At 34.3% G+C, this 22,454-nt stretch overlaps 1 protein-coding gene across 7 annotated transcripts in view; it reads left to right on the top strand.

Annotated features, from left to right (window-relative positions):
• FER (FER tyrosine kinase) overlaps nucleotides 1-22,454 on the top strand; it is a 167,102-nt gene that overhangs the window by 82,347 nt on the left and 62,301 nt on the right. For 6 of the 7 annotated variants that reach the window (XR_012052731.1, XM_072921702.1, XM_072921703.1 and 3 more), the window contains 2 exons: nucleotides 4,567-4,770; nucleotides 8,230-8,352. Coding sequence is in view for 5 of the 7 variants with exons in the window: in XM_072921702.1 (XP_072777803.1) it covers nucleotides 4,567-4,770; nucleotides 8,230-8,352 (327 nt within the window). In the remaining 2 variants the exon portion in view is untranslated. The remainder of the gene's footprint in view (nucleotides 1-4,566; nucleotides 4,771-8,229; nucleotides 8,353-22,454) is intronic. The other variant, XR_012052732.1, reaches the window with a different exon arrangement.

Genomic DNA, 22,454 nt, shown 5'->3' on the forward strand with positions numbered 1-22,454 from the left:
TTTGTATTTTGATTTAGTGATTTTGTGTTAGAAAAGCTGACCATATCTATACAGCTTAAATTTGCTTAATGAATTAGTACTTAGCTATTAAATGTGGTCATCTCTTTCCTGCTGACAGCTACATAATAATTTTAATTGCTAGATATATAAATTAGTACTTAAAACTTATTATGCATCAATATTCAAAGTGATTATTGAATGTGTATTATAAAGTAATATTAACATAAATGTAACATTTTAATTTTTTTTAAATAGACCAGTACAAAAAAGGATGTCAAAGCAGATTCAGAAAAGAACCAGTACTGATCCTCCCATATAGTCTAGTCTAAAATGTGATACTACCTGTTTACAAATTATTTGTTTTAAGTATTTAAAGTTTTTTAAGTATTTCTAAGTATTTAATTTTTAAATATATTAAAACTTTAGAAATGGAACAATATCATGATTTAAATGTGGTGCTATATTATAAGCACTGTCTAGTATTTTTAATTGGTGGATAAATTGAATTTTGTTTGTAGAAATTTGAGAGGACTAATTTTTTTGTATAGCATCTGGAAAAAGCCATAGGGAAACTCTGCCATTCTAAAAGCAAGTAGGAGTTTTTGTGTGTTGACACTGAAATTCTATGCATGCTCTCAGAATGAGAAGGTAATACAGGAAAAAAGTGTTGCTTGAAGAGAAAGAAAGAGGATTTAGGTAGTTTTTCTTGGACAAAATGCAAGCCAATTTTCTATAACAGCAAGAGATGTAAGTTTAATCAAATGAGGGGAGGAAACACAACAGTGGGGGTAATTTTCATGTACTGGTAATGAAATGCTGTGAATAATCTGAATGAAGAGTCTGAACAGACTGCATCATGAATACCAGCTTCTGCCCTTCTGCATATTTTTTTTTGTATGAGACATTTGAGCTTGACACAAACATCTGCTTTTGTCAACAGGATTTTTTTCTTTTACTGTTTAGAGGATAATAAGTGGAATTCATGCTTGTTTCAGATTTTGTATTATTATGCTGTGGGAATGAGCCAGGTACACAGAGACTGAATAATCTGTAGGGTATTGTCTTAAATTGTCAACCTAAATTTATTGCTTTGGATTCCCATTAGTGTCAGTGCTACTCTTTTACACTGTGAAAGAAAAAATACCTTGAGAAAATGTTTTGTTTGCTCAAAGATAGAAAATAAGGGATTATTGAACATTTGCATTCAGAACATATACAAAAATACAATACTGAGCATGCTATAAGTATAATAAAATATCATTCCCATTATTATTTTTATTTAATTGTTAGTGCAAGTGCAGGAATAATACACAATTTTTTTGAGTTAAAATGACACATTGCTGTTTGCTCAGTTTTTTTTCTTGAAATAAGGGAAGCAGCTGAGGGCTGCTTCTTTCTGCTATTGGAGAAGAGCATATGTTTTAATGGATTGTTAAGCAGGGAGAGAGAAAGGGGCTCAGTATAAGGAAAGTGGACAGTACTAGATCCATGAGGAGCATGATGAAATACATGAGACATACATCTCCTTGTAGAAGAAAAAGTGTGCTTAAATATGTAAGGACCCACCCCCCCCAGCCTCACCCAATAATCAATGGGTGAAATATGGCAATAAATGGAAATCTTAAGGGGAAAAAAGACAAAGGAAAAAAAAAAAAAAAGAGGGAGAGTTGAAATTTGCAGTGTGAGTTCCTTTCTTTCTGCATGGTTTGGTTAATAATTGTTACCTTCCAGCAAAATTAACAACAAAAATCCTAGAAGCAATATTTCTTCCTTTAGGCTATTGAATCATGGAGTGCTTCTGTAAGTGTACATACAAATGAGCAAGAGATCCAGCACCCAAATGAGATTGTAAAACATTAAGGTCTAGAATATAAACTTGTCATATTAACTTTCTGGCTGATATTTAAGTAGAGTTTAAAGAAAAGAGGTGGGAATTTCAATTTGTGCAGGTAGCTTTTATTTTTCCTCCTGTTTTCCTTAAACACCAATCTATCATCTAATTCAAACTATAAAATGAAGTAGAAATATTAGTACTAATGGTGGTAAACTGAGTTGAAATCAATATTAAAGTAGTTATATATTGTGCATTGGTACTGTTTTTTCTGGGCTTTCAGCCATGTTTCATTCTTTAGCAAGTTAGGGTCAATATTATATCATAGAAACAATATGTTAGAATCAGAAGACTTGTTCATAACAAGAATGAGATTTTAATAACATTCAAGAGTAATTGCCACTTACTTCATCAGAAAAACCGCCTTGATATGATAAATCAAGGTAAGGTGAAGTGAACAACAATCAACAGAGAAACTCCATGGAATTTCCACTGTTGCTTTCTGAAGTAATAGATAACACTTCAGTCAAATTTCAAAGAGGGGGAAAATTAATGGGAGAGTTATAGACAATACCATTGTTATCTATGTCTAAAATGCTCTGTTTTCTTTCCATAAACTTTTTCTTTTGTCATAAAGGTCCTTAAGATACTTTGTTTTAAGATTTGATCCTGATTGTTTGGTGCCTCAGCCTGCACCCAGTTTGTACATAAGCAAATGTTACAATCTGGTGGCTTCCTTTTTAGGCTATAAAATAAATTGCATGTCAGGTTGATTTTTTTTTTTTAAACTTTCTTTCATTAAGGCCATGAACTAAATTAGTTATCCTATACTGTCCTTTTATCCTTAGGAGCATTCCCTCTCAGGTAGGAATCTGCTCCTCTTGAAGGGTTTGCTGCTCTGAGCGTAACAGAGGTTTTCTTTCAAGTCAAACTCAGAATCTCTGAATAAATAAATAAATAAAATATTTACTTGAAATAAATATTTAAGTAAATCACATTGTCTTAGCATTTTGAAAGCTTTTCTCTTTCTTTTAGAAATTTGTGAAAGAAAATGTCATATTGTCATTTTACAATGGTGAACATTTTTCACCTGGGATGTTTTTTAACTGATGATGAAATTGAAAGATATGACTACCTTCTTGGACAATCAGTATCTCTGCTTTTTAGCAGCTCATTGTGCTGATAAACACATAACGTTGGAGTAGAGCTTTTGCCTCTAAAAACTGTGCAATTTGTGTTCAAGCTGTAGTTATTTCTTAAATAGTGCTTCCTGTCTCTGACTCTGTAACAGACCACACTTTTTCTAGTGATCAGCATATTGGTTATAAGTGCTTGTTTCAAATCTCAGGTCCGAAATTCTCCTTGATGAGAATTTAATCCATGATGATTCTCTCTCTTTCTGTTGATATCTGAGAGCGCAAGGGTCTGTCAGGTTCTTAAATATGTTCTCCAGTTTTCCATCAGTTTTGGAGTAAACTGGTCCTTTGAGGTATAACTTAGGCAACCAGAAGCCAACAAAGACTTTTTTTAACAGCTAAAAATGTATCCAAGTACTAAAGAATTGAAGATATTTGGAAACAAGGATTTCTGTGTAGATTCCCATTCTTGGGTCTGCTCATTTCCACTCTCAGAGTCTGAGACCATTCCTAGTGTTTTTTTGGACTAGGTGTGGTACTATAATTGAAGTATCTTCTGAGAAGAACCTTAAATGTATGGATGGCCTCCAACCTGGGTTGTTACCAGGGCAGAGCAATAGCAGAGGTTAATTCAGAATGGTGTTGCTTTGCTTGCATCTGTTTAATTATCCTACATTGAGATGTAGATCTCCATGCTGTTACCTAGGTGCAATTCAGGAGGCTGGAGAACATTCACATACCTGTTCTACTCACAGTGTGAACTGTGTTGTCATTCACAGTTTTACCACTCTGGCTCTGAGAATTTCTATGAGCTCTGGCAATGCTTTTGAATTACATACAGCTTAAATGAGGGCTTGTCTTCCTAATCATAACAAATAAATCAGAAGTGGTCAGTGACAAAATATAAAGTTTTCTTCAGTGTTTTGTTAAATAATGTAGGCATGTTTAAATTAATGTGTGAAATCATAGATTAAAACTGATTAACTTCCACTTATTGCTAGTAGCTTCCATTTGCAGCCAATTCCATGTAGTGAAGACAATTCCTTATAATCTTTGTGTCTTATCATAAGGACACTACATTCAGGTGTGTATGCTGCACTACAGGGTACATGCTAGGAAAAAAAGCACATAATTTTTTTTTTAATTGATTTGGGATACAATTGTTAAATTCTGTGAAAACAGTTTATCCGATTCAAGTGCTTTGTATGAGTATTATGGTTTTGTGCCTGAGAAGTTTCTGTCTGGATAAAGAAATTATTTTCAGTTGTAAGTAGCATGTCAGAATGTGTGAGAAGAAGTTGGTCAGTATGGCTTACAAAAAATAGTAAGCCAGATAAAAGATATTGCATGGTTTTATGGATGATTCCTTAAACTTCTGCTTTTGATATGTTGATTTTTCAGGTAAACAGAAAAGACGGTGATCAATATGCTTTTGTGCAAGTGTAAGAGCTGTAAGAGCCTTGATCTTGTTGGTTAATAGAAATACATTATTTAGATACATAAAACAGAAATTATTGTTGTTTGTGATACTTTCCATGTACAAGTAAACTCTAAAAGTGTACAATTATAGTAACATTTTTCTTCAATATTTTTCCCAAGTTCTTTGATGTAATCTCAACCACTGAGAAACCATTGGCTGAGCAAGACTGGTATCATGGTGCAATTCCAAGAATAGAAGCCCAGGAGCTGTTAAAACAGCAAGGAGACTTCTTGGTGCGAGAGAGCCACGGGAAACCTGGTGAATATGTCCTTTCTGTGTTTTCAGATGGACAACGGAGACACTTTATCATACAATATGCTGATGTACGTCTCTGATATAGTACTGAATATTCAATTTAGGACCTAAATAGTTTACTATAGCAAATAGATATAGCCTTTATGTGCAAATATTAAAGCTGTTAGAAATATTTCCATCAGTGCTGGAACTGGGGGTAAAGGTCATTCTGGGAAACAAAGGAAAAGTATGAAGTATCAGGTTATTCAGTATCTTTTGTTTTATAATGAAAAGCCAAGATATTTCTGTAAATATTTTGCAATCTGAGAATTGTTACTCTTTATTTATGCATTTACATTTGGTTATCGATTACTTGGTTACCCATTTTTATAGCTGGTGTAAATTAGGCTACTTCTAGTTCAGACTGGAAAGACAGCACTGCATCTTCCTGAAAAATGGAAACAACCATACAGAAGAAAATAATCTGTGTTTATTTTTATACACATGGGAATTGAAGTCCCTGTTGCATTTGCAATGCTTATTTTTTTTTAGTCCCGTGGTTCTTGTTTTGTTCAGTGTAACACAAACACTCTTGGATGTTGTACAGTGTGTATGCTTCTAAGGACTAGAATTGACTCCCTTGTTGCTCTGAGGAAAAATTGATGACTTAATGAACAATATATTAATTATCATCTAGCTTTATACAGTAGGGTTTTTTTTATTCTTCTTAATGCATTGCTTGGGGTTTTTAATGTATACATTTTTCTTTATACCTTGCAGAATTTTAAACTTATTAAAAATGTGACAGTTCCCATAACATTGCTAGAAATATTTCTTGAAGTATGAAATTGCAGCAAATCATGCTCAGTTTTGATTCAGTAGTGTTGTCTCTTCAGTCTCTTGTAATAACGTTTCCCATGTATAGAAGAATTCTCAAATTTAATTGCATAATGGTAATACACTGAGGAAATTTCATTGTGTGACTGCCCAGATGATGCAGCATGCCTGGGGTAACTCAATGTGTACCTGGTTTATTTTCTTTCGAGAAGCAGTGATATTTTTCAAACTTCACAGAAGTTGGAATGCTTCTCTAGGATTAGTGATTATAGACACTTGTCACACTGGAGAGTGTTCATTAGTTATCATCTAGAATTTTCCTTGTAAAAGTGAACACACAGTCAGTGTTTCTTTTATTTTGATTGTATGACCTTAAAGTATTTTGATGTGTCAGAGTGCAAAATGAGAAAATAAAAGCAAAAAATGACCTATACCTAGAGTCTTAAAAGGTGCTTGGTGCACCCTGATCTGACCCAGCAGAAATAAAAGCACATTATATATGTAGTCTAACTCAAATAATTTTGTGCAAATCATTGTTTGTGCAAGAAGATCTTGAAAAAGATAGCTTGGACTTTCAAGTCCAAGTTCCAATTATTATTTCAGGGTATGCCAATAAGCTGACTCTTTTGTGTGTGTGTGTGTGGGGGGGGTTTCCACCAAAGCAAAACAAAACAAAAGAAGCTATCTTTCTCTCCATAGTTTTGTACTTTCTCTTAGCAGTTAAATTTGAAATATGAGACTGATACTGTTTAATGTTGCATAGCCTGGACAGTCCCAACATTGTCAGGTCAAGATACTTATCTGCTTGTACATTTACTAATAAAGCATTATGTTCATCTGCTCTTGGGATTAATTTATAGTAGATTTTCTTGTCAGTCATGGAAGCTAACACTTTTTTTTTGTCCTTAAAGATGTTCAGTCCTCTGTATGCATTCCTATGGGCTGAATTTTCTGAGAATGAGAAAAAAGTTTATTAAGTTCTAGAAAATAGGTATTTGGAGTGTTAAGGTCATATAGTGATGGATTTATTCATGAACATTTTTGTAGACAAGTTTTAGGAGAGTTTAGTACAAAGGATTTGTTTGTTTTTTACATTGATATGAACTATGTGGACTTGGGTTTCTGACTGGTCAAAAACCAGTTTCTGACTCTTGGATCATTGACAGGTTTCCATATTTGCTTCTGAATTAAGTACTGAAGATTAGAGTAGGACATCAGTTTTAACAGCAATCCTTTAATTGTATAAGTGTTCTGTGTCTGGTTTTATGATTACTTTAAAAGCTAATCTTGATACAACTACATGATAAATTAATTAATCATTCAGCTTTAGGCATCAAAATTTACTGCTGTCATTCAAGGCTACCGTTGTTTTCACTTCTGCTTATTTGAGGCTGTGCCATTTTAACATATTGGTTTGTTAGTGATCTTAATAAGGGTCAGGATTAGGTGTAAATACACAGAATGAAAGGACACTGGCTTCTCTAAAGGTTTTACGTAAATGGAAGCAAATGGGCAGTGGCTGGCTCTGGAATGAGGAAATAATAGGCAGTAGTGGTGGTTGTGCTGAGGAGACTCAGAGCAAGTTTTTTGGATCAGCACAGAAGTATGAAGGAGCTTATTTGAAAGGAATGGGAACTAGTGTTAATGGTCAATCAAAGCTGAGTCACTATTTAATAAACAACAAAACGTTCAGACTGTGGAAACACTCTTATGGTAGAGATCTGTGAATTTTAAAAACAGCTGACAAGACCCTGCTGTCTTTACCAACAGTAATGACACATTTCAGGAAGGTAATGCTTTAACCCTTAAGGAAACAATGAATTTAGCATGCACTATGCAAGGAATTCAGCCCTTGGAGCTAGAAAGAAGGCTTGCCAGTGGTAGAGGTGTTCATTGCCCATTTGTGTAAATGAACTTGAATCACCATCTGTGCTCTGAGTTCTTTAAATTGCAGTACTTGTTCATTGTCAGGCTGGCTTATGGCAGCTACTTGTGGGAAAAAACTCTCTGTAGATACTGAGACTTACTAAAGCAGGAGACTTAATTGTGTTTCACAATCAGCTGCAAGGTCCTGCCCAACTTCAGTTTGAAGCCTGTGTATCACCTGCCTTTGTGTCTAGCTCGTTTAGACATTCCTGATAAATACTCTTTATCAAAGACCAGTCATGCATTCTATACTCTATTGCAGGGTTTTACTAATTTTACAAGACAATAAATGAAGAAAGATGAGATTAGGATAGCATTGCATATCTCCTGTTTATTTTATCTCTTGTAGTATTTTATCATATATATTTTTTAGTTGGGTTGCTGTAATTTTTAGAAATAAATAAGAAGTTGGTGTTGTTTTTTCTGGTTTACAATATTTTTATTTCACTCTGTAATAGTTTTGATTTTAACAGCCCTATCTATTTAAATTAAGAGTTTATATAGTTAAAATAGTTTAAATAGAGTTATTTTATCATATTGCCTTAAGTGATTGATGAAGTAATTTTGCATTTATTAATTTATCATTTTCATAACTATCATTCAGGTTAAGTTAGTATAAATGCTATTCAATAGGTCAGAAATGGAATGTAAAATAACTATAAAAGTGTACATTATTTTTTTTTTGTGTGGTTACTAGTGAAGAAAGCTTGGTCAAGCACTTTTGCAGTTTCTTGTTCAAACTATTGCTTATAGAGAAATAAGGTTTTCCTTTTGTGTCCATACAGAATCAATATCGTTTTGAGGGAACTGGGTTTCCAACTATTCCTCAGCTCATAGAACATCATTACACAACAAAGCAAGTTATTACAAAGAAGTCGGGCGTTGTTCTGCTTAATCCCGTTGTTAAGGTAATGCATACATTCCAGAACCTTTATTTAATAGACAATATTTTTGGGGGGGTTTCTGTTATTACTTAAATAAGCTTCTGTGGAACTTCTCAGAGGATTTTTCATTTTTGTTCACTTTGAGACTTGGCTCCTGATCTCTTTCAAACTTCTCACCTCTGTGCAATTCATTCACTTAAAACAACTCTCCATCCTGATTCTTACCATGAATTTTTGCTATTTTAAAAGAATGGCATTCAACTTCTTACCAAGTATCCTCATACTTTTATTTTTGGTTTCACACTTGGATTGCCCTACTAAGTAATTCAAAGTAGTAGTTCATTGCTGTTCCTTCTATAAAGTAAAAATTTTATTTTATATAATGGGGAAGGTATCATGAAATTTGGAAAACTTAATACAACTGCATTTTGTCCCTATTTTATATCGCAAAAATAAGTTAGACACATGAAAATGAACTAATATTCCACCATCAATGAACATTTAAAACAAAAATTCCCTTTTTAATCAGGGAAAGTCTTTCAGGACGGAAATAAAAAGGGCTAAGTATTAAACTGTATGTTTCAAGAGTCTCCTTGACTTCTTCCAGCAGTTTTTAAAGTTAGTATCTATCTAGTTGTTATTTCATTCATACGCCAACTCCACTTGCATCTTTGCATCTTAACTATGGGTAAGCCTTTTTTTCTTGATGTATTTATTTTTTTAAGACTGGTCTCAGGCCTGATTCAACATAATTTTAGGAAGTGTGACAATTTATATTTGACCATTAGTTACCTACTTTACCTACTCCAGGATCCTAGTTCTTTCCTGCTAATAATCCTAAGAAAGTCAAGCATGTTCTTTTTCTCAAAATTGCACTTAACTCTTCTATACAATTTTAAAATTTTAAGAATGGGGCATTGGAAATACACATTTTATGTTAAAATCTTGCCAATTACCAAGCTGATGCTTCCTAAGTTTTTGTTTACATTCATTGTAGATCACATGAGAAAGCATAGGACAGTAATTTTGATGTGTGAGTAATTCTTTTTTAATAAATGGTTTAAGCTCCAAATAAGGGATATTCAAGCTCAAAATGAAATCTTTTTAAGCCTATTTGCAAATTTCTCTTTCTCTTTAATACGTGTTTCTTTTAAAGGTGTAATGCTTTTTCTGTTTTCTGACTGTACATAATGTGAGAGCAGCCCTATTTTTAGTAAATGTAAAACGATAGTATAGAATATTATCACATTATCTTACTTATTTTCTGATAAACTGGAACACACCTAATCTGTAAAACAGCATTCATTCTTCATTCTCTGTTGCTTACTTTGAAGATAGGCAGTTTCTTATTCCTGCCTTTTTTGTTTCATTTAGTATTTTCTCTTCATAGAGTTAAGTTTTAATTTAACCATAGGCTTGTATAACTATAGCCAAATAATTTTTCTAGTCGCTATCTTACAGAACAAACATACTCCCAGATGGCATTCCTGGTCATTTCACCGACTATTCTCCTCCAAAGCCCAGAGAGCAAGAAAGAGCTCATAGCCAACCTAGCCAACCGCACCTTTCCCAGGGCAACTTCTTTTTTCTGTTGACTAAATTATTGTCGTTTAGCAACAAAATGGGAGATAGTTCTTTAAGAGAAAGAAAACAAAAGGAAAAACCCCTAACTTCCAGTAGGCCTTTTCTTTTTCCTCTATTCAGGGTGAAAATTAAGTTTGTCCACTCCTTCCTGGGTTTGTTGACTTGAGTTAGTATCAACTAAACTCAGTATTAACTAATAGTTAGAGGAAATAATGGCATTTCCTCTAGCATTGTGCTAGTTGGTAGATGATCTGAGCTGCAGTGCACAACTACTCAGGTTCCCCAAAAATTATGCAAGTAATCGGCATCTGTCCACAAAATCCACAGGCTGCATCTGTTTTTTCATATGATTTACCTTGTCCTGGTGTGCATCAGTCTTAATATTCAAGAGTACTTTCTTTATGGTTAGTAAACCTTTCCTTTCTACCTTTAAACCATTCTGATCTGTTACGTGAGGGAATGGAAAGGGTGGCTGTTAGTACTAAGAAAAGTATTGGGTGACAAAAAACTGATTGTATGGGTTTTTTTAATATATATATATTGCAATTGCATGTATACTTTAATGAATTTATTAAATGAGATACCAGTTTCTATAGCTACTAATATTTGGTGTAAACTAAAACCAATGTATAGTATACTTAGTGCTTCCTGACCAGTAGTTTGAGCCAAATAAGGCAGTGTTGATTTGAATTTCTTAAGAACAGCTATTCTCAAAAATATTTAAATTGTTTTGGTTTGAGCTATAATTTTATGGTGGTTTTAGTTCTCCTAGCTGATAAAAAACTATTTGATGTGTTCTGAAGAAGTACTTCAGAGTGAAGCAAAAGAGTGTTGTGACCTTTCCTTTTTAATTTGCATGGAACTCTGGCTTTCATATGGAGAAGTGCAGACATTTTAAGTGAATTTTCCAAAGTGAAAACTGACATCTAGTGTTGAGGGTAATTTATGCATCATGTGCTATTACCAAGATGTCATTAATCATTTCATTAAAGTTCATTTGGCAGGTTCAAAGACTGTTTTTGCTTTGTTCACATTATAGCTGCAGAGCAGTCATTGTCATTTCATGTAATCTTTAATCTTCTTATGCAAATTGCTGTCCCTGTAATAACCTATTTAGAAATTTAAAGTTAAATATGACAAACTTCACAGCAAAAAAAAAAAAAAGTTGCCCTTTTTCATTTGCTTTTGCTTTTCTTCCTTCCCACAGTTATTCATCCTCCTTTACTATGTTAGTAAAATTAGTGTTCACCTTCTGTGATGTTGCCCTTGAAAGGAACAGGCTTAATTGTGTCACAAAAGGCCTGTCCCATGTCCCATTTCATGTATACTGAATTATCTGCTTGGAATTTTAATGATTCTCTAATAATAGAATTTAAATTAGAAAAACTGATGGCATTAAAAAGATATCTGCAAGTAACTTCCTTAATGGAAAAGTGTCTCATATTTATTTATAATCTTCTAGGAAAAAAATGTATTTTGTGTTCTTCAGGTTGTTATTGATGGATTGACTGGTATACAAAACCCCTGAGTAACTCAAAGCACACCCTAGGACTTTATTAATAAAAATGCTGGTTTTACCATACTGGATGTATTTTAACCTTTTAATATCTTTGACCTCCTGTTTTGGAAGTTTTTAGATTTCTTGAAATATAATTTGTTTTTATAGTTTTACAGCTTACAAAACCTGTATTAAGGTATGAATGTGCTTCAGTTTGACTACTAGAAAAGAGAATTGTCAAAAAAAAAATTAATACCATTTTAATTTAAGTGTACATGTATTAAAGTTTTCACTCGGATCATAAATACACTTTGAAGCAAATCTGCCCAGGATGCGCAGCTGCTCATGGGAGGGAGTTCAGTTTTCAGAACCAGGAAAGATCTAGCCTGAAATGATGCTTTTTCCCCAGATAGATGTTTCAGATTCTGAGCACCAATTGGTTCACTCTGGAGATCTCTACTATTTCACCGGTGCTGAAATGCTCTGAATGCTGAATGCTCTGTAGTTAATTCAGATTCTGAGCATATGGAAAAAAATTAACTGCCACTTTGTTAGATGAGTTAAGCCATGTGTTTGTTACTAGTAACTTTAATTTTAAAATTCTGGATCTATTTTTATGTGACAAAGAAACCTGTGATATGGTCTGATATTTGCGTACACAGGAAAATGATGGCTCATAAATGATGAAGTGAAAGAAAAGTGCTGAAAGAAAAAACCCAGATATTTCTAAGTAGTGTTTCTAATGCTGATAAGTAAGTTTGCAAATAACGTTAGAATTCTCTGCAGATCTGATGCTGTCTTGCAAGGTATGAATATATTGATGAGTTAGACATGGAAAGAAATTCTGAAGAGCTATAAATTTAAGTTAGATTTTCTTCATGAAAATCTGAAATTATGCTAATTTTTTGCTGGTGGGTTTTCTGGGGGATTTGTTTTATTGTAGCAAAGCAAGCTGAGGTTCACTGTTGCAGACAACACATGGGCTTAGAGTACATGTAGTGTGTGCCCCTCAGGCCAGCAAAAGCACCGGAGGAGGAGTTGGAGGAGGCTACTGAACAGTCTCAGTTTCAGGGATGCACTCTTATGCCTGCTGGGGGATACTGGATAGAAACAAGGAGACTTACAAAGGCCAAGTTTATTGCAAAGTAATGCTCTCACACAATTATAGATGCTCATTTCATGGCTGGAGACAATTAAGAAGCTGCAGAGGGAAGCAGTGGCAGTAATGGTGCTGCCTGTGGGGAAGATCATCTTGAGTCTGAGCTGAGGACAGCTCTTGAGGAGCAGGAGTCTGAAAGGAAGAAGCAGCCTGTAGCAGAGAGTGATGCAGTTATTGCAGCTCTACCTTAGCTAGAGTTGTCATTCCAAAGACGATTCCTTTGGCACACTGGATTACCTGTGTGATACCCACTAATTTGGCTAGGCATTCTGTAGGAATGCCAGGAAGCACCTGGTGGTAGTGATCTTTGGATGCTGGTTTTTTGGCCTAAAGCTGTAATTCTTGTGAGTGTGGTTAAAGTTTAAAACATACATTTTTAAATGTCAAAATATATCTTCAGTTTTCTTTAAGGAAACTGATTACTATTAAAAGTGAGTGTTTATAATATGCAAAAGACATACTTAGAGGAAATGAATGTATTTATTGAATACAAAATGAATCAATAGCCTGCAGCTATTGACATTTGAGAGCAGAGTTTCATATCTTATTATTAGAGGTGCAAATCACTTGCGTTCTTATTCCTTCAGAGTTTGGAGAAGTGTCACAGGATTTGCTTTTAACATTTTTTAGCAGAGATTATTGCAATATTTCTGTCAGGTAACAAACGGAATGCATCATCCTTAATGGTGGCCTGTACTTGTCAAGGCATGTTACCCTGTAGAGAAGAGGGAAAAAAGAGAGTAATTTACTCTTTGTGCTAGCGAAGTACTGAACCAAATTTATGCATAGTTTCCAATATATTGTGTATTTTCAAAATTGAAAGTACTAATTTTTTCAAAAAATCTCATTAAAATGTGTTGTAATAATGGAGGCAGATAAGGCTTCTTGAATAAAGAGTAACAAGGGTGTTTTATATTCCAAGTTTTTTATAGTTTAGTTTTTAAAGTTTTGTTTTTTTAGTTTTTATAGTTTTTTTTTAGAGGCCCTGGCAATAAACATTTGCTATGTTGAATGTTTCTGATTCAGTCTTGTTTCTCTGGTATTTCTTTCCATGATCAGGTTTAGATTAAAATTGAAAGATAAGATTCCTAAAGGATGTAAGCATTATGCTCAAACCTAGAAAAAAAAATGTACTTTATCAAGTATATGAATTTCACTTTAACAAATACAATATAATTTTTGACCACTCTCATAAAGAAAAATCTCTGTCGTGAAATTTTAAATGAAACCTTGGCAACATGTGCATTCCTACTTTCTGTACAACTTTCATATAAAAAATTACAGAATGCTGTATTGCTGTGTGGAGTGCAAATTGAATAAAATGAGTTATTTCAAACACAACTGAAACACTAGGAAGTAGAAAAAATAATTTAAATGGAAGCAAGCCATTCATTCTTATAAAAAAAAAAAGGTATATTGTTAGGAAGGAGTAAAAATTATTAAATGAAAGATTTAAGATTAATTTTTTGATAACTGGTAGATAAGAGAATAAACTACTTCAATTAAAGGATCCTTTACTAGATTTTGTTGCAGGTAATTTGTATGTACATGTGAAAATCAAAGGATTGATTGTGTTCTGTAATATTCTGGGTGTAAATTGTACCTTATGGAGCACTTGTAAAAACTGGGGCTTTTATCAGAAGCTTTATAACCAGATGTTAATACAGAATTGTAATAAAGAATTGTAGTAGAATTGTGTATGATTGCAGCAGCTTTTCTGCAGAACTAAAATACTTAGGAGATTTTTATGGATTCTGACTTCTTCCCCATATTTGGAATTCAGACATTCCCTAATAATTATTTTCTATAAGATTGTGAGTTGTAAATTTCTTGTAGTCCTCTAATTATATTCTTCTTCCTGTTTTCACTAGTGCAATCAGGATGACCTTAATGAAAATAATGCTTTGAGTTTTCAGTATTTTCATAGCATATGGCTGACAAGCACATGACCTTCCTTGAACGTGGGCTCTCATGGGTCAGAAAACACAGTGGAGATTAAGAACAGGAATGAGTGTCTGTGCTCTTACATTCCTTTGTAAAGTTACATTTGTGCACAGTAACTGTACTGTGAAGTAGCTTGTGGTTGCTTAAGTGTTTTGGTCTCCATCAATTTAAGTGGAACAGAGTGTTAAAAGGGAGTGAAATGACATTTCAGCTGTGGAGGAGTAAAGGATACACACAAAAGGAGCTATAGGGTAAGAAAGGTACATTTTTCTTTAATCAGGTTGGTGCATCTGATGTATGTAATAGTGTCCAAATTCTAAAGAAGATCTGTTTATTTAAATGTTGATTAAGGAGGAATTCAGAGGTGAGAATAGGTAAGGTTTCAGGATTCCTTATTTGCAAGGTAAATACTGTACTTAGCCTACTGTTGAGGGTAGTGCATGGATTTCATGCTCAATTCATAATGAAGTAAATGCTATTACCATGACTATCCTTTCTGTCGCTAATAGAGAGGCAAATCTTTATTTCCTGTCTTTTTCCTGTAACTAATAGAGTTGCTAGTGATTTACATCGTGTATTACAAAAATCAAGATCACCCCCATAGGGTGGTGATCAGTGGTACAAAGTCTAATTGCAGGCCAGTAACTACTGCTGTACCCCTAGGGTCAGTACTGTGTCCAAGCCTTCCTTCATCGACTTCATTAGCAAACTGGGTGATGGGGCATGAGCAGTTTCACTGATGAGACCAGTTTTGGCGAAGGGGCTGATACACCAGAGGGTCAGGTTACCATCCAGAGGGACCTGGATGGGCTGGAGAAAGGGTTAGACAGGAGCCTCATGCAGATCAATAAGGGGGAAAGCAAAGTTCTGCAATTGGGGGAGCACAACTCCAGGCACCACGACATGCCTTCACTCCGAACATCTTCCCCCTTCCTTCTTTTTGATCAGCTTTAAATGCTAAGTGTGATGCTGCATGGTATGGCATATCCCTTTGCTCTGTTTGGTGTCAGTTGTCTTAATTTTATCCCCTCCCAGTTACTTGTATAACTGCTAGAATAGGTGGTAAATGCTTCAAACCATTCATATTCACTGTTTGCATTTCATGTTTAATTTTAGAGAAGGATTTGCACATATGCATGCCATAAAGATTGCTTCATATGTAATCATCTTTGTCAAGAGAATAATTGAACATGTAAATCCAAAATATAACCCCACACTAGCTACTGTGAACAAAATTACCCCAGCCAGCACCAGCACAGTAGCAAAGTGTAGATTGCTACGGACCACACAGGAAAATTTTGTCACTAATACAGGAGAAAAACTATTGCTGAAGGCAGCATTCAGAAGATTACGAAAGTAATAATAGAATCTTCTAATATCTGGCAGAGACATTTGGGGTGTGTGCTGCATTTCTTTGTGTGACCTTCTGGCTTATTTTTTCCTGCTGCTAAGAGATTTTCCAGTGCTTTTGCTATCTGAATAATGAGTTAATGGTATGTGAGAAACTACCAGTATCTTGTTAAAGAACTGCATGCATCTGGTGTAAAAATCCAGTGCAGCATGCTCTTTTTAAACTCTTGGCATCTATGTAATGTTGTATGACTTCTGATTCAAAACCAACTTCTTGCTTGGAATGTAGGCCAAGCTCACTGGTACACTGAAATCTCATAAGTTAAGGATGCAATTTCCTTTCTGTGTGGCTTTGCCTTTTCCCTGCACTTTCTCAGTCACAAATTAGCTAATACAGCAGATTATTTGAAATTTAGACAGGTTATTTCTGTTCCAGCTCAGTGGTTTTAACATGCAATCTGAAGATTATGAAAGACAGTGCAAAATGAGCAGGTGTGGCTATTAAAACAGAGGATGAAGGATCTTGGGGTTTTGCTTTGAACAAAATAGTAATTTGGTGGAAGTGTTGATGTGGAACTGTAGCACGCTGAAAGGTATGCATGCTGACCACTGAAACGTAGACATTATTTTTGAGGGATGAATTCAGTGTTTATCTTCCTGGGGTAAAGAAATCATCTAACTGGAAACAACTGGATATTTTTGAAGTTAAGTCAGGATGGAACTAAGTGTGTGGCTAAGTATCTTATCTAGTTCAAGGAGACTGTCTTGGATATTTTTACAAACACCTGTAGTTCCCCCAGCGCCATATGACATACCTTTTCATATGTGGGTGGAAGTAAAAATGTGTTTGCACATATGTGAAAATATTTTAGCCTATTTTAATAATTTGAGTGTTTGGGGAAGGTGTTGTGCATGCATAATGTGACTCTGCTTTTCCATTCCTCTGTTTAAATTACATGGAATGTTTAAATGGAAAACCACATTGCCACCTGGTTTTGTTTGCCTCTGAGTGTTTTGTAGGGCATACCTGATCCAGAGCTGATAATTTTTCTGTTTGAATATATTTGGTTGACAGATGATTCATAGTACTTTGTTTTGGTAGCTGAATTTACTGTATTCAGTTAAGAAGAATAGTATGTGTTCTAATGTGCTTGAAATATAATGGTTTTGACATAAACTTCACTTTCCTTTTCCTGAGCCAGAGGATTTCACATTCTATGTCTTTTTGTTTTCTCGGTTGTTTTTAACGTCTTTATTTTTCTTTATTTCCTATCTTTTTCCTGAAATATCCTTAGCAACATTTTAGCCCTTCCATGAATAAGAAAACATAAGCTTAGGGAACTACTGCAAAAAAACCCCCGAGGAAAACGGGTATTGTATGTTGAATTGTACAGTCACTTTGTCTACTGATCTTCAAGAAAGAATGTCAAAGAATAGCTGTGCAGGTAATCTGAGGTCACTTCTGCAGTTTATAAATTGCACAGTAGCTTTTCCAAATCTTACTTCTCCCCTCCTGTTTTATGATAATTTAGAATTTGGTTTAGCAGTAGGGTTGAACTTCACAGAGTTTTTTATGTAACAGTAAGAAATCAGATAAAATAGTAATTTTTCCCAAGGAGCTAAACCTGTCTGTGATATTATTCTCTTTTACAACCCACATTGAGTTTCATCAGTGTGACTTAATACAGTGCTGTTAATAATGCAAAGCAGCTTCCATAACAGTTTTTACAGCTCATGAATCTTTATTCTGAAATAGTTTTAAAGAAGTTGCCAGTGAGGTTTTTCAAAACTCTTCCTGTAAAACCCACTTTTTCTTATGAAAAATCTTTCCCATCAGCTACCTTTATTTCTGTACTTAATCTGAAGGACTTGAAACACATAATTTATGATTCATAAAATTGATATTAACATTAGATCTACTGGCATAGGTGGTATCAAAAATAGTACTTCTCTAAAAAGACGATTTCTCATTCCTATATTAATAAGCCCTATCCACATGTACACAGCTGTTACTTTTTTTTTTTTTCTGTCTGGTTCATCAAGTTCTGATAAGTGAGATTTGAATACCCATCTGATGAAAATTGTCTGCGATTCTGATTTTCTTAGCCATAAAAAGAATTTTACTCCAATTATCCTTAGTATTGGAAATGAAAGATTAACTTTCCATTTTTGTTGATGTGGAAAAATAGCTCTTAGCTGCAGTAATTCATACTACTGATATTTCCTATTTAACTTGGAAGAAGGAGAGCAAATAATACTTTCAAAAGTATTTTTGATGCATTTTTTCTGCTTGAAACATGGAGGAGGAGGCATCATGCATGTTTATGCACTTGACTCTTGAAATGTTGACAAAATCCCTCTATTTTGAGGTTTTTTAGAAGAATATTAAGGATTAATGTACTGGGATGAGGGAAAGGGGAGGGATATTTAGGTTTTTCATAAATGCCACATGCTGTGCTCGGATATTCTTAATATTGGAAAGTCATATGTTTTGAGTTCTCTTAAAGCAATAAGTTTTGTTTGATTCCTTCTGGGGCTCCCTAAGTCAACTAAAGTTTCCATCCTATAGAGTTTTTTATCCTTTTCCACTTTTGCTACATCTACAATTAAGATGAAAAACAATGACAATGTTTGCTGTAGATACTGCTTTCTGAACTAGGAAGAGTAAATAATGTGAGAGAGAACAGGAGATGAATAAATAACAGTGATGATAACATAAAGGTCTTTCTTACTCATACTGTGTTGGAACCTGATCAAGGTTTCCTCACTCTTCCTCTTCGAAAAATCTTGGTAAGAATCTTGGTGTTTGGCAGTTCTCTGAAATTGAATACATACACAGGTGGCTTTTTCGACCTTCTCTTTTCTCTCTCCTTTTAGAAATGGTGAGATTTTTAGAACCAAATATTTAAGCTGAGGCTCATAAATTCATACCTAATTCTCAAAACATGTTTTTAAAAGTTTACTTTCTAATAGCTTTACTACTGGTTTTAAATTTGAAAAAGTACCATTTTAGAATTCTTAATGATTGATATTGTGTCTTGGTTACTGAGAATTATAGAAAAATAATGCTAAGGGAATTTGAACACTAAGTATTAGATCATGATTATGTTTTCTATTTTATTGAAAGCTGTTATAATTTACTGCAGGTAATTTGTAAGCTTTCTTCCTGGTATAGTAATTTGAGATCTCTTTGATGTAGCTTCTCCCAGTAAAGGGAGATGGGCAGGAAAAAAACTGCAGTTTCATATTTTGAAGATGTTTAAGGTAATAGTGATAAAATTTCAGTCTCATAGCTCAGAAAAGGAGAAATGAGATTTCATTTTTTACATCAACCATCTGCTGTCCAAACTGTTCTCAGTGCCTTGCACACAACTCCACTGTATGCTCACTGAAGCAAGTATTGATGAACAATTGAATCTTTGCTATCTTTGCAAGGTTTGAACCTTATCATGGTCAAGGGAACCATGAAACACCCTAACATTATAAAAGGAACGCTACATATCCAGGAAAAGAATATTGTATATGCAGAATACTTTGTTTTATGAGTAAAAAAAAGGAGACATTTCTGATTATTTTTAAGTATTCCTTTTCACAAGTGAAAGTTTTATTTCTTTAATTATTTGTATGTTTGAGGTTTGGTTTTTGTCAGTGACAATTAACTTTTGAAATAACTCTTCTCTTTGAAAATGCTTATCTTTGTTGAAGTCAGACAAGTGTGCTGGGTAGTTACACAGAGTCTAGAAAGGTAGTCACTAGCAAGCTGCTGCACATAAAAACCTTCAGTGTGATGTGGGTTATCAAGTGCCTGATAACCCACATCAAGGCTGACAAAGTTCTCCCCTTTGTGTGCTGTCTGGTTGACAGCTTGTTTCTCAGTGTTTGACCAACAGATGTAGCAGTACCTCCACAGGTAAGATAAACTGCTAGGATTCCCATCATCTTATTAGTAAACCTGTGCTTAAAGTGTGGCATTCATGTCATTCAGTTTCTCCTCCTGGGGGAAGCTAGAGGACAGAAATAAAGTAGAGTGTGGTAAAGCTTGTAGATTTCCCAAGTAGTTCCATTTGGAAATAAGGTATATAATTAAGATTACAAGTGAGTACGCTCAAGTGCTAATTTGTGTGGCTGAATTTTTCTGAAGTGCTTTTATATTCTGTGGTCCAGAATTAACAAGAGAAAAATCAGAACAAGTGCAAGGTAAAGGGAGATTTATAGCAGTGTCGCTATAGAAGAAGAAGACTGCATGATAAACAGCTTCCTTTTGGGTGGAATTAATGGGCATTAATAGTCTCAGAATTCTGTTTGCTGTCATTCAGATTACTTTGATTAGGTACAAAAATGTATTGGATTTGCTCCACTTGATTTAGAAGCAACTAACTCCTAATGAAATGAAAATTTCTGTGGACTGATGTACATTAAAGTGTCTGTTGATCTATACCTGCATTCAAGAATATTTTTGTCCCATTTTTCTGTCACATTTCTTTTATAATTTTAAATATCTTTTGCATACATGATTAATCTGTAGACTAAAGGCTTTTGAAAACTGGAAAGATTGTTACATTCTATTAACAGTCAGAATTAAGCATTTAGAGAAGCTCATGAACTTCATGATCAGACAGACAGATATTACTTTATTTCATAACCTTCGTTTATGAGTACCAGTATTTATGCATTGATTTTGACATTGATAAGTGTGCCTTATTGATGTCTTTAATTATTAACAGCTATTCTGGTTATTGAATGATGTCATATTAAACTCAGAGCAATTCAAATAGATTTAGTGAGATAAAGTTGCAGTAGAATGTCTTGGTATCTTTGACCTTAGTGTTCATATTATAGTTTATTTATTAAAGGCAATTATCTGAACCAATGACAATGTATTTTGAACACTATTTAAATTAATATGTAACATACTGCAAATCAGAAGATTTGGTTTGTTTCTTTTTAATGTCAGAATTGCACACTGGCATGATGTACATGACTGTTAGATTTTTTCTTACTGTCTGATGAAGAAACTGCTTTTGTGCAGTTTATAGCAGTTATATCAAACAAAGTTGATCAAGCTTTAAATAATTATTTGTGAAAAATCTGGCAGAACTACAATAAATTAATGAATGGGTTAAAGTGGTATAAGAAATGACTGAAGGCTTTCTTAAAAAGTACAGGTATGATTCATGTACAAATAAGGTAATGCGATAATAATAAATATAAGGTAATATAAGGTTATGCAATGATTATAAATCCTTCAACAGATAATTTGATTCCAGTTTATGGTATTATTTTCTTTGGTTAGTTTTCTGAAGAATTATCAGATTGCTTTCCTTCATAAACAACCTTTTGAAATGTCATATTGTGAATTTATTAAAAAAAAAAGTTACTCACTGAAGTACAGAATCCTTGTAGTTAAGCAGGGATTAAAAAAATCCATTCAATTTTAATTCTTTAACTTTTTGGCTTTACCACACTTATTTCAATATTAAAAACTATTATGTTAATACCGCTAAGTAGTAATTTTTGTGGGTTAAGGTTTTTTACAGCTTTCTTTGCAAATTGTTTTCTTAAACTTGTGTATTATTATTGAAAGAGTGTGCAGTTTGATGGCACTTCCTATCAATTTGTAGTACAACAGCTTTTGAATGAGACATTCATTCAGCAGAGAGTATCTAGTGAGATGAAGGAAGTATGTTTCTTATGATGTTTGATCAGTGAGGCAGTAGTTTTAAGCAATAATCTTGTGTACAGGGAAAAAATAAACTATTGTATGTTGAGAATTTCCCCTAAGTCTCACAGTTTCCCACCCAGGGAAGAGATATAGTAAAGATTGGTTTAAATCATGCAGCATGGTAGTGCGGTACAGGAATCCTTGGGATGGGACTGAGAGGTGTTGTGTGCTGGGAGTTTGTTTTAATGAAGGCATTCAGAAAGTCTCTAGAATGCACACTTGTGACATTAAACTTATGAACAAAAGCGTAGAAATCACAATAGCAATGATCTCCACCCCTTTTTAGATTTGCTGAATTCATGTTCGACAGAAAATCTCTGGAGAGGGTGACTCCATGACCTCCCTAGGCACCTTACTCCAATTGCAAACCACTCTGTCAGTGAAGAACTTTTTTCTAATTTCTAATCTGAACCTCCCCTGGCACTATTTAAGGCCATTTCCTCTTGTCCTTTCATTTGGGATGTAGCAGTAGAGACTGACCCCCACCTAGCCACAGCCTCCTTTTCTAGAGACTGAGCACCCCCAGCTCCCTCAGCTGCTCCTCATCTGACTTCTGCTCCAGAGACTCCCCAGCTCCAGTGCCCTTTTCTGGACATGTTCCAGTCCCTCCATGTCCTTCCTGAGTGGAAGGGTGTAGAGCTGGACACCAGTGCCCAGCACAGGCCTGGGAAAATGCTTTACCTGGCATGTGTTATCTTTTCAAGTAGTTGCCTGTAATATTTCCAACTTCCAGAACAGATGGAAGAGATGCAAGTATGTGTCTTGTTGACAAGTTGAAAGTTTAGTTCATTTCCATGTGCACTGAGGAGAAAAATGTGGGAATTTTTTGATTTAGTAGTAAGTTACATTGTATACTAAAATGAAGTTTT

The sequence above is a fragment of the Taeniopygia guttata genome, chromosome Z (genome assembly GCF_048771995.1).
Source record: "Taeniopygia guttata chromosome Z, bTaeGut7.mat, whole genome shotgun sequence".
Lineage (NCBI taxonomy): Eukaryota > Metazoa > Chordata > Aves > Passeriformes > Estrildidae > Taeniopygia > Taeniopygia guttata.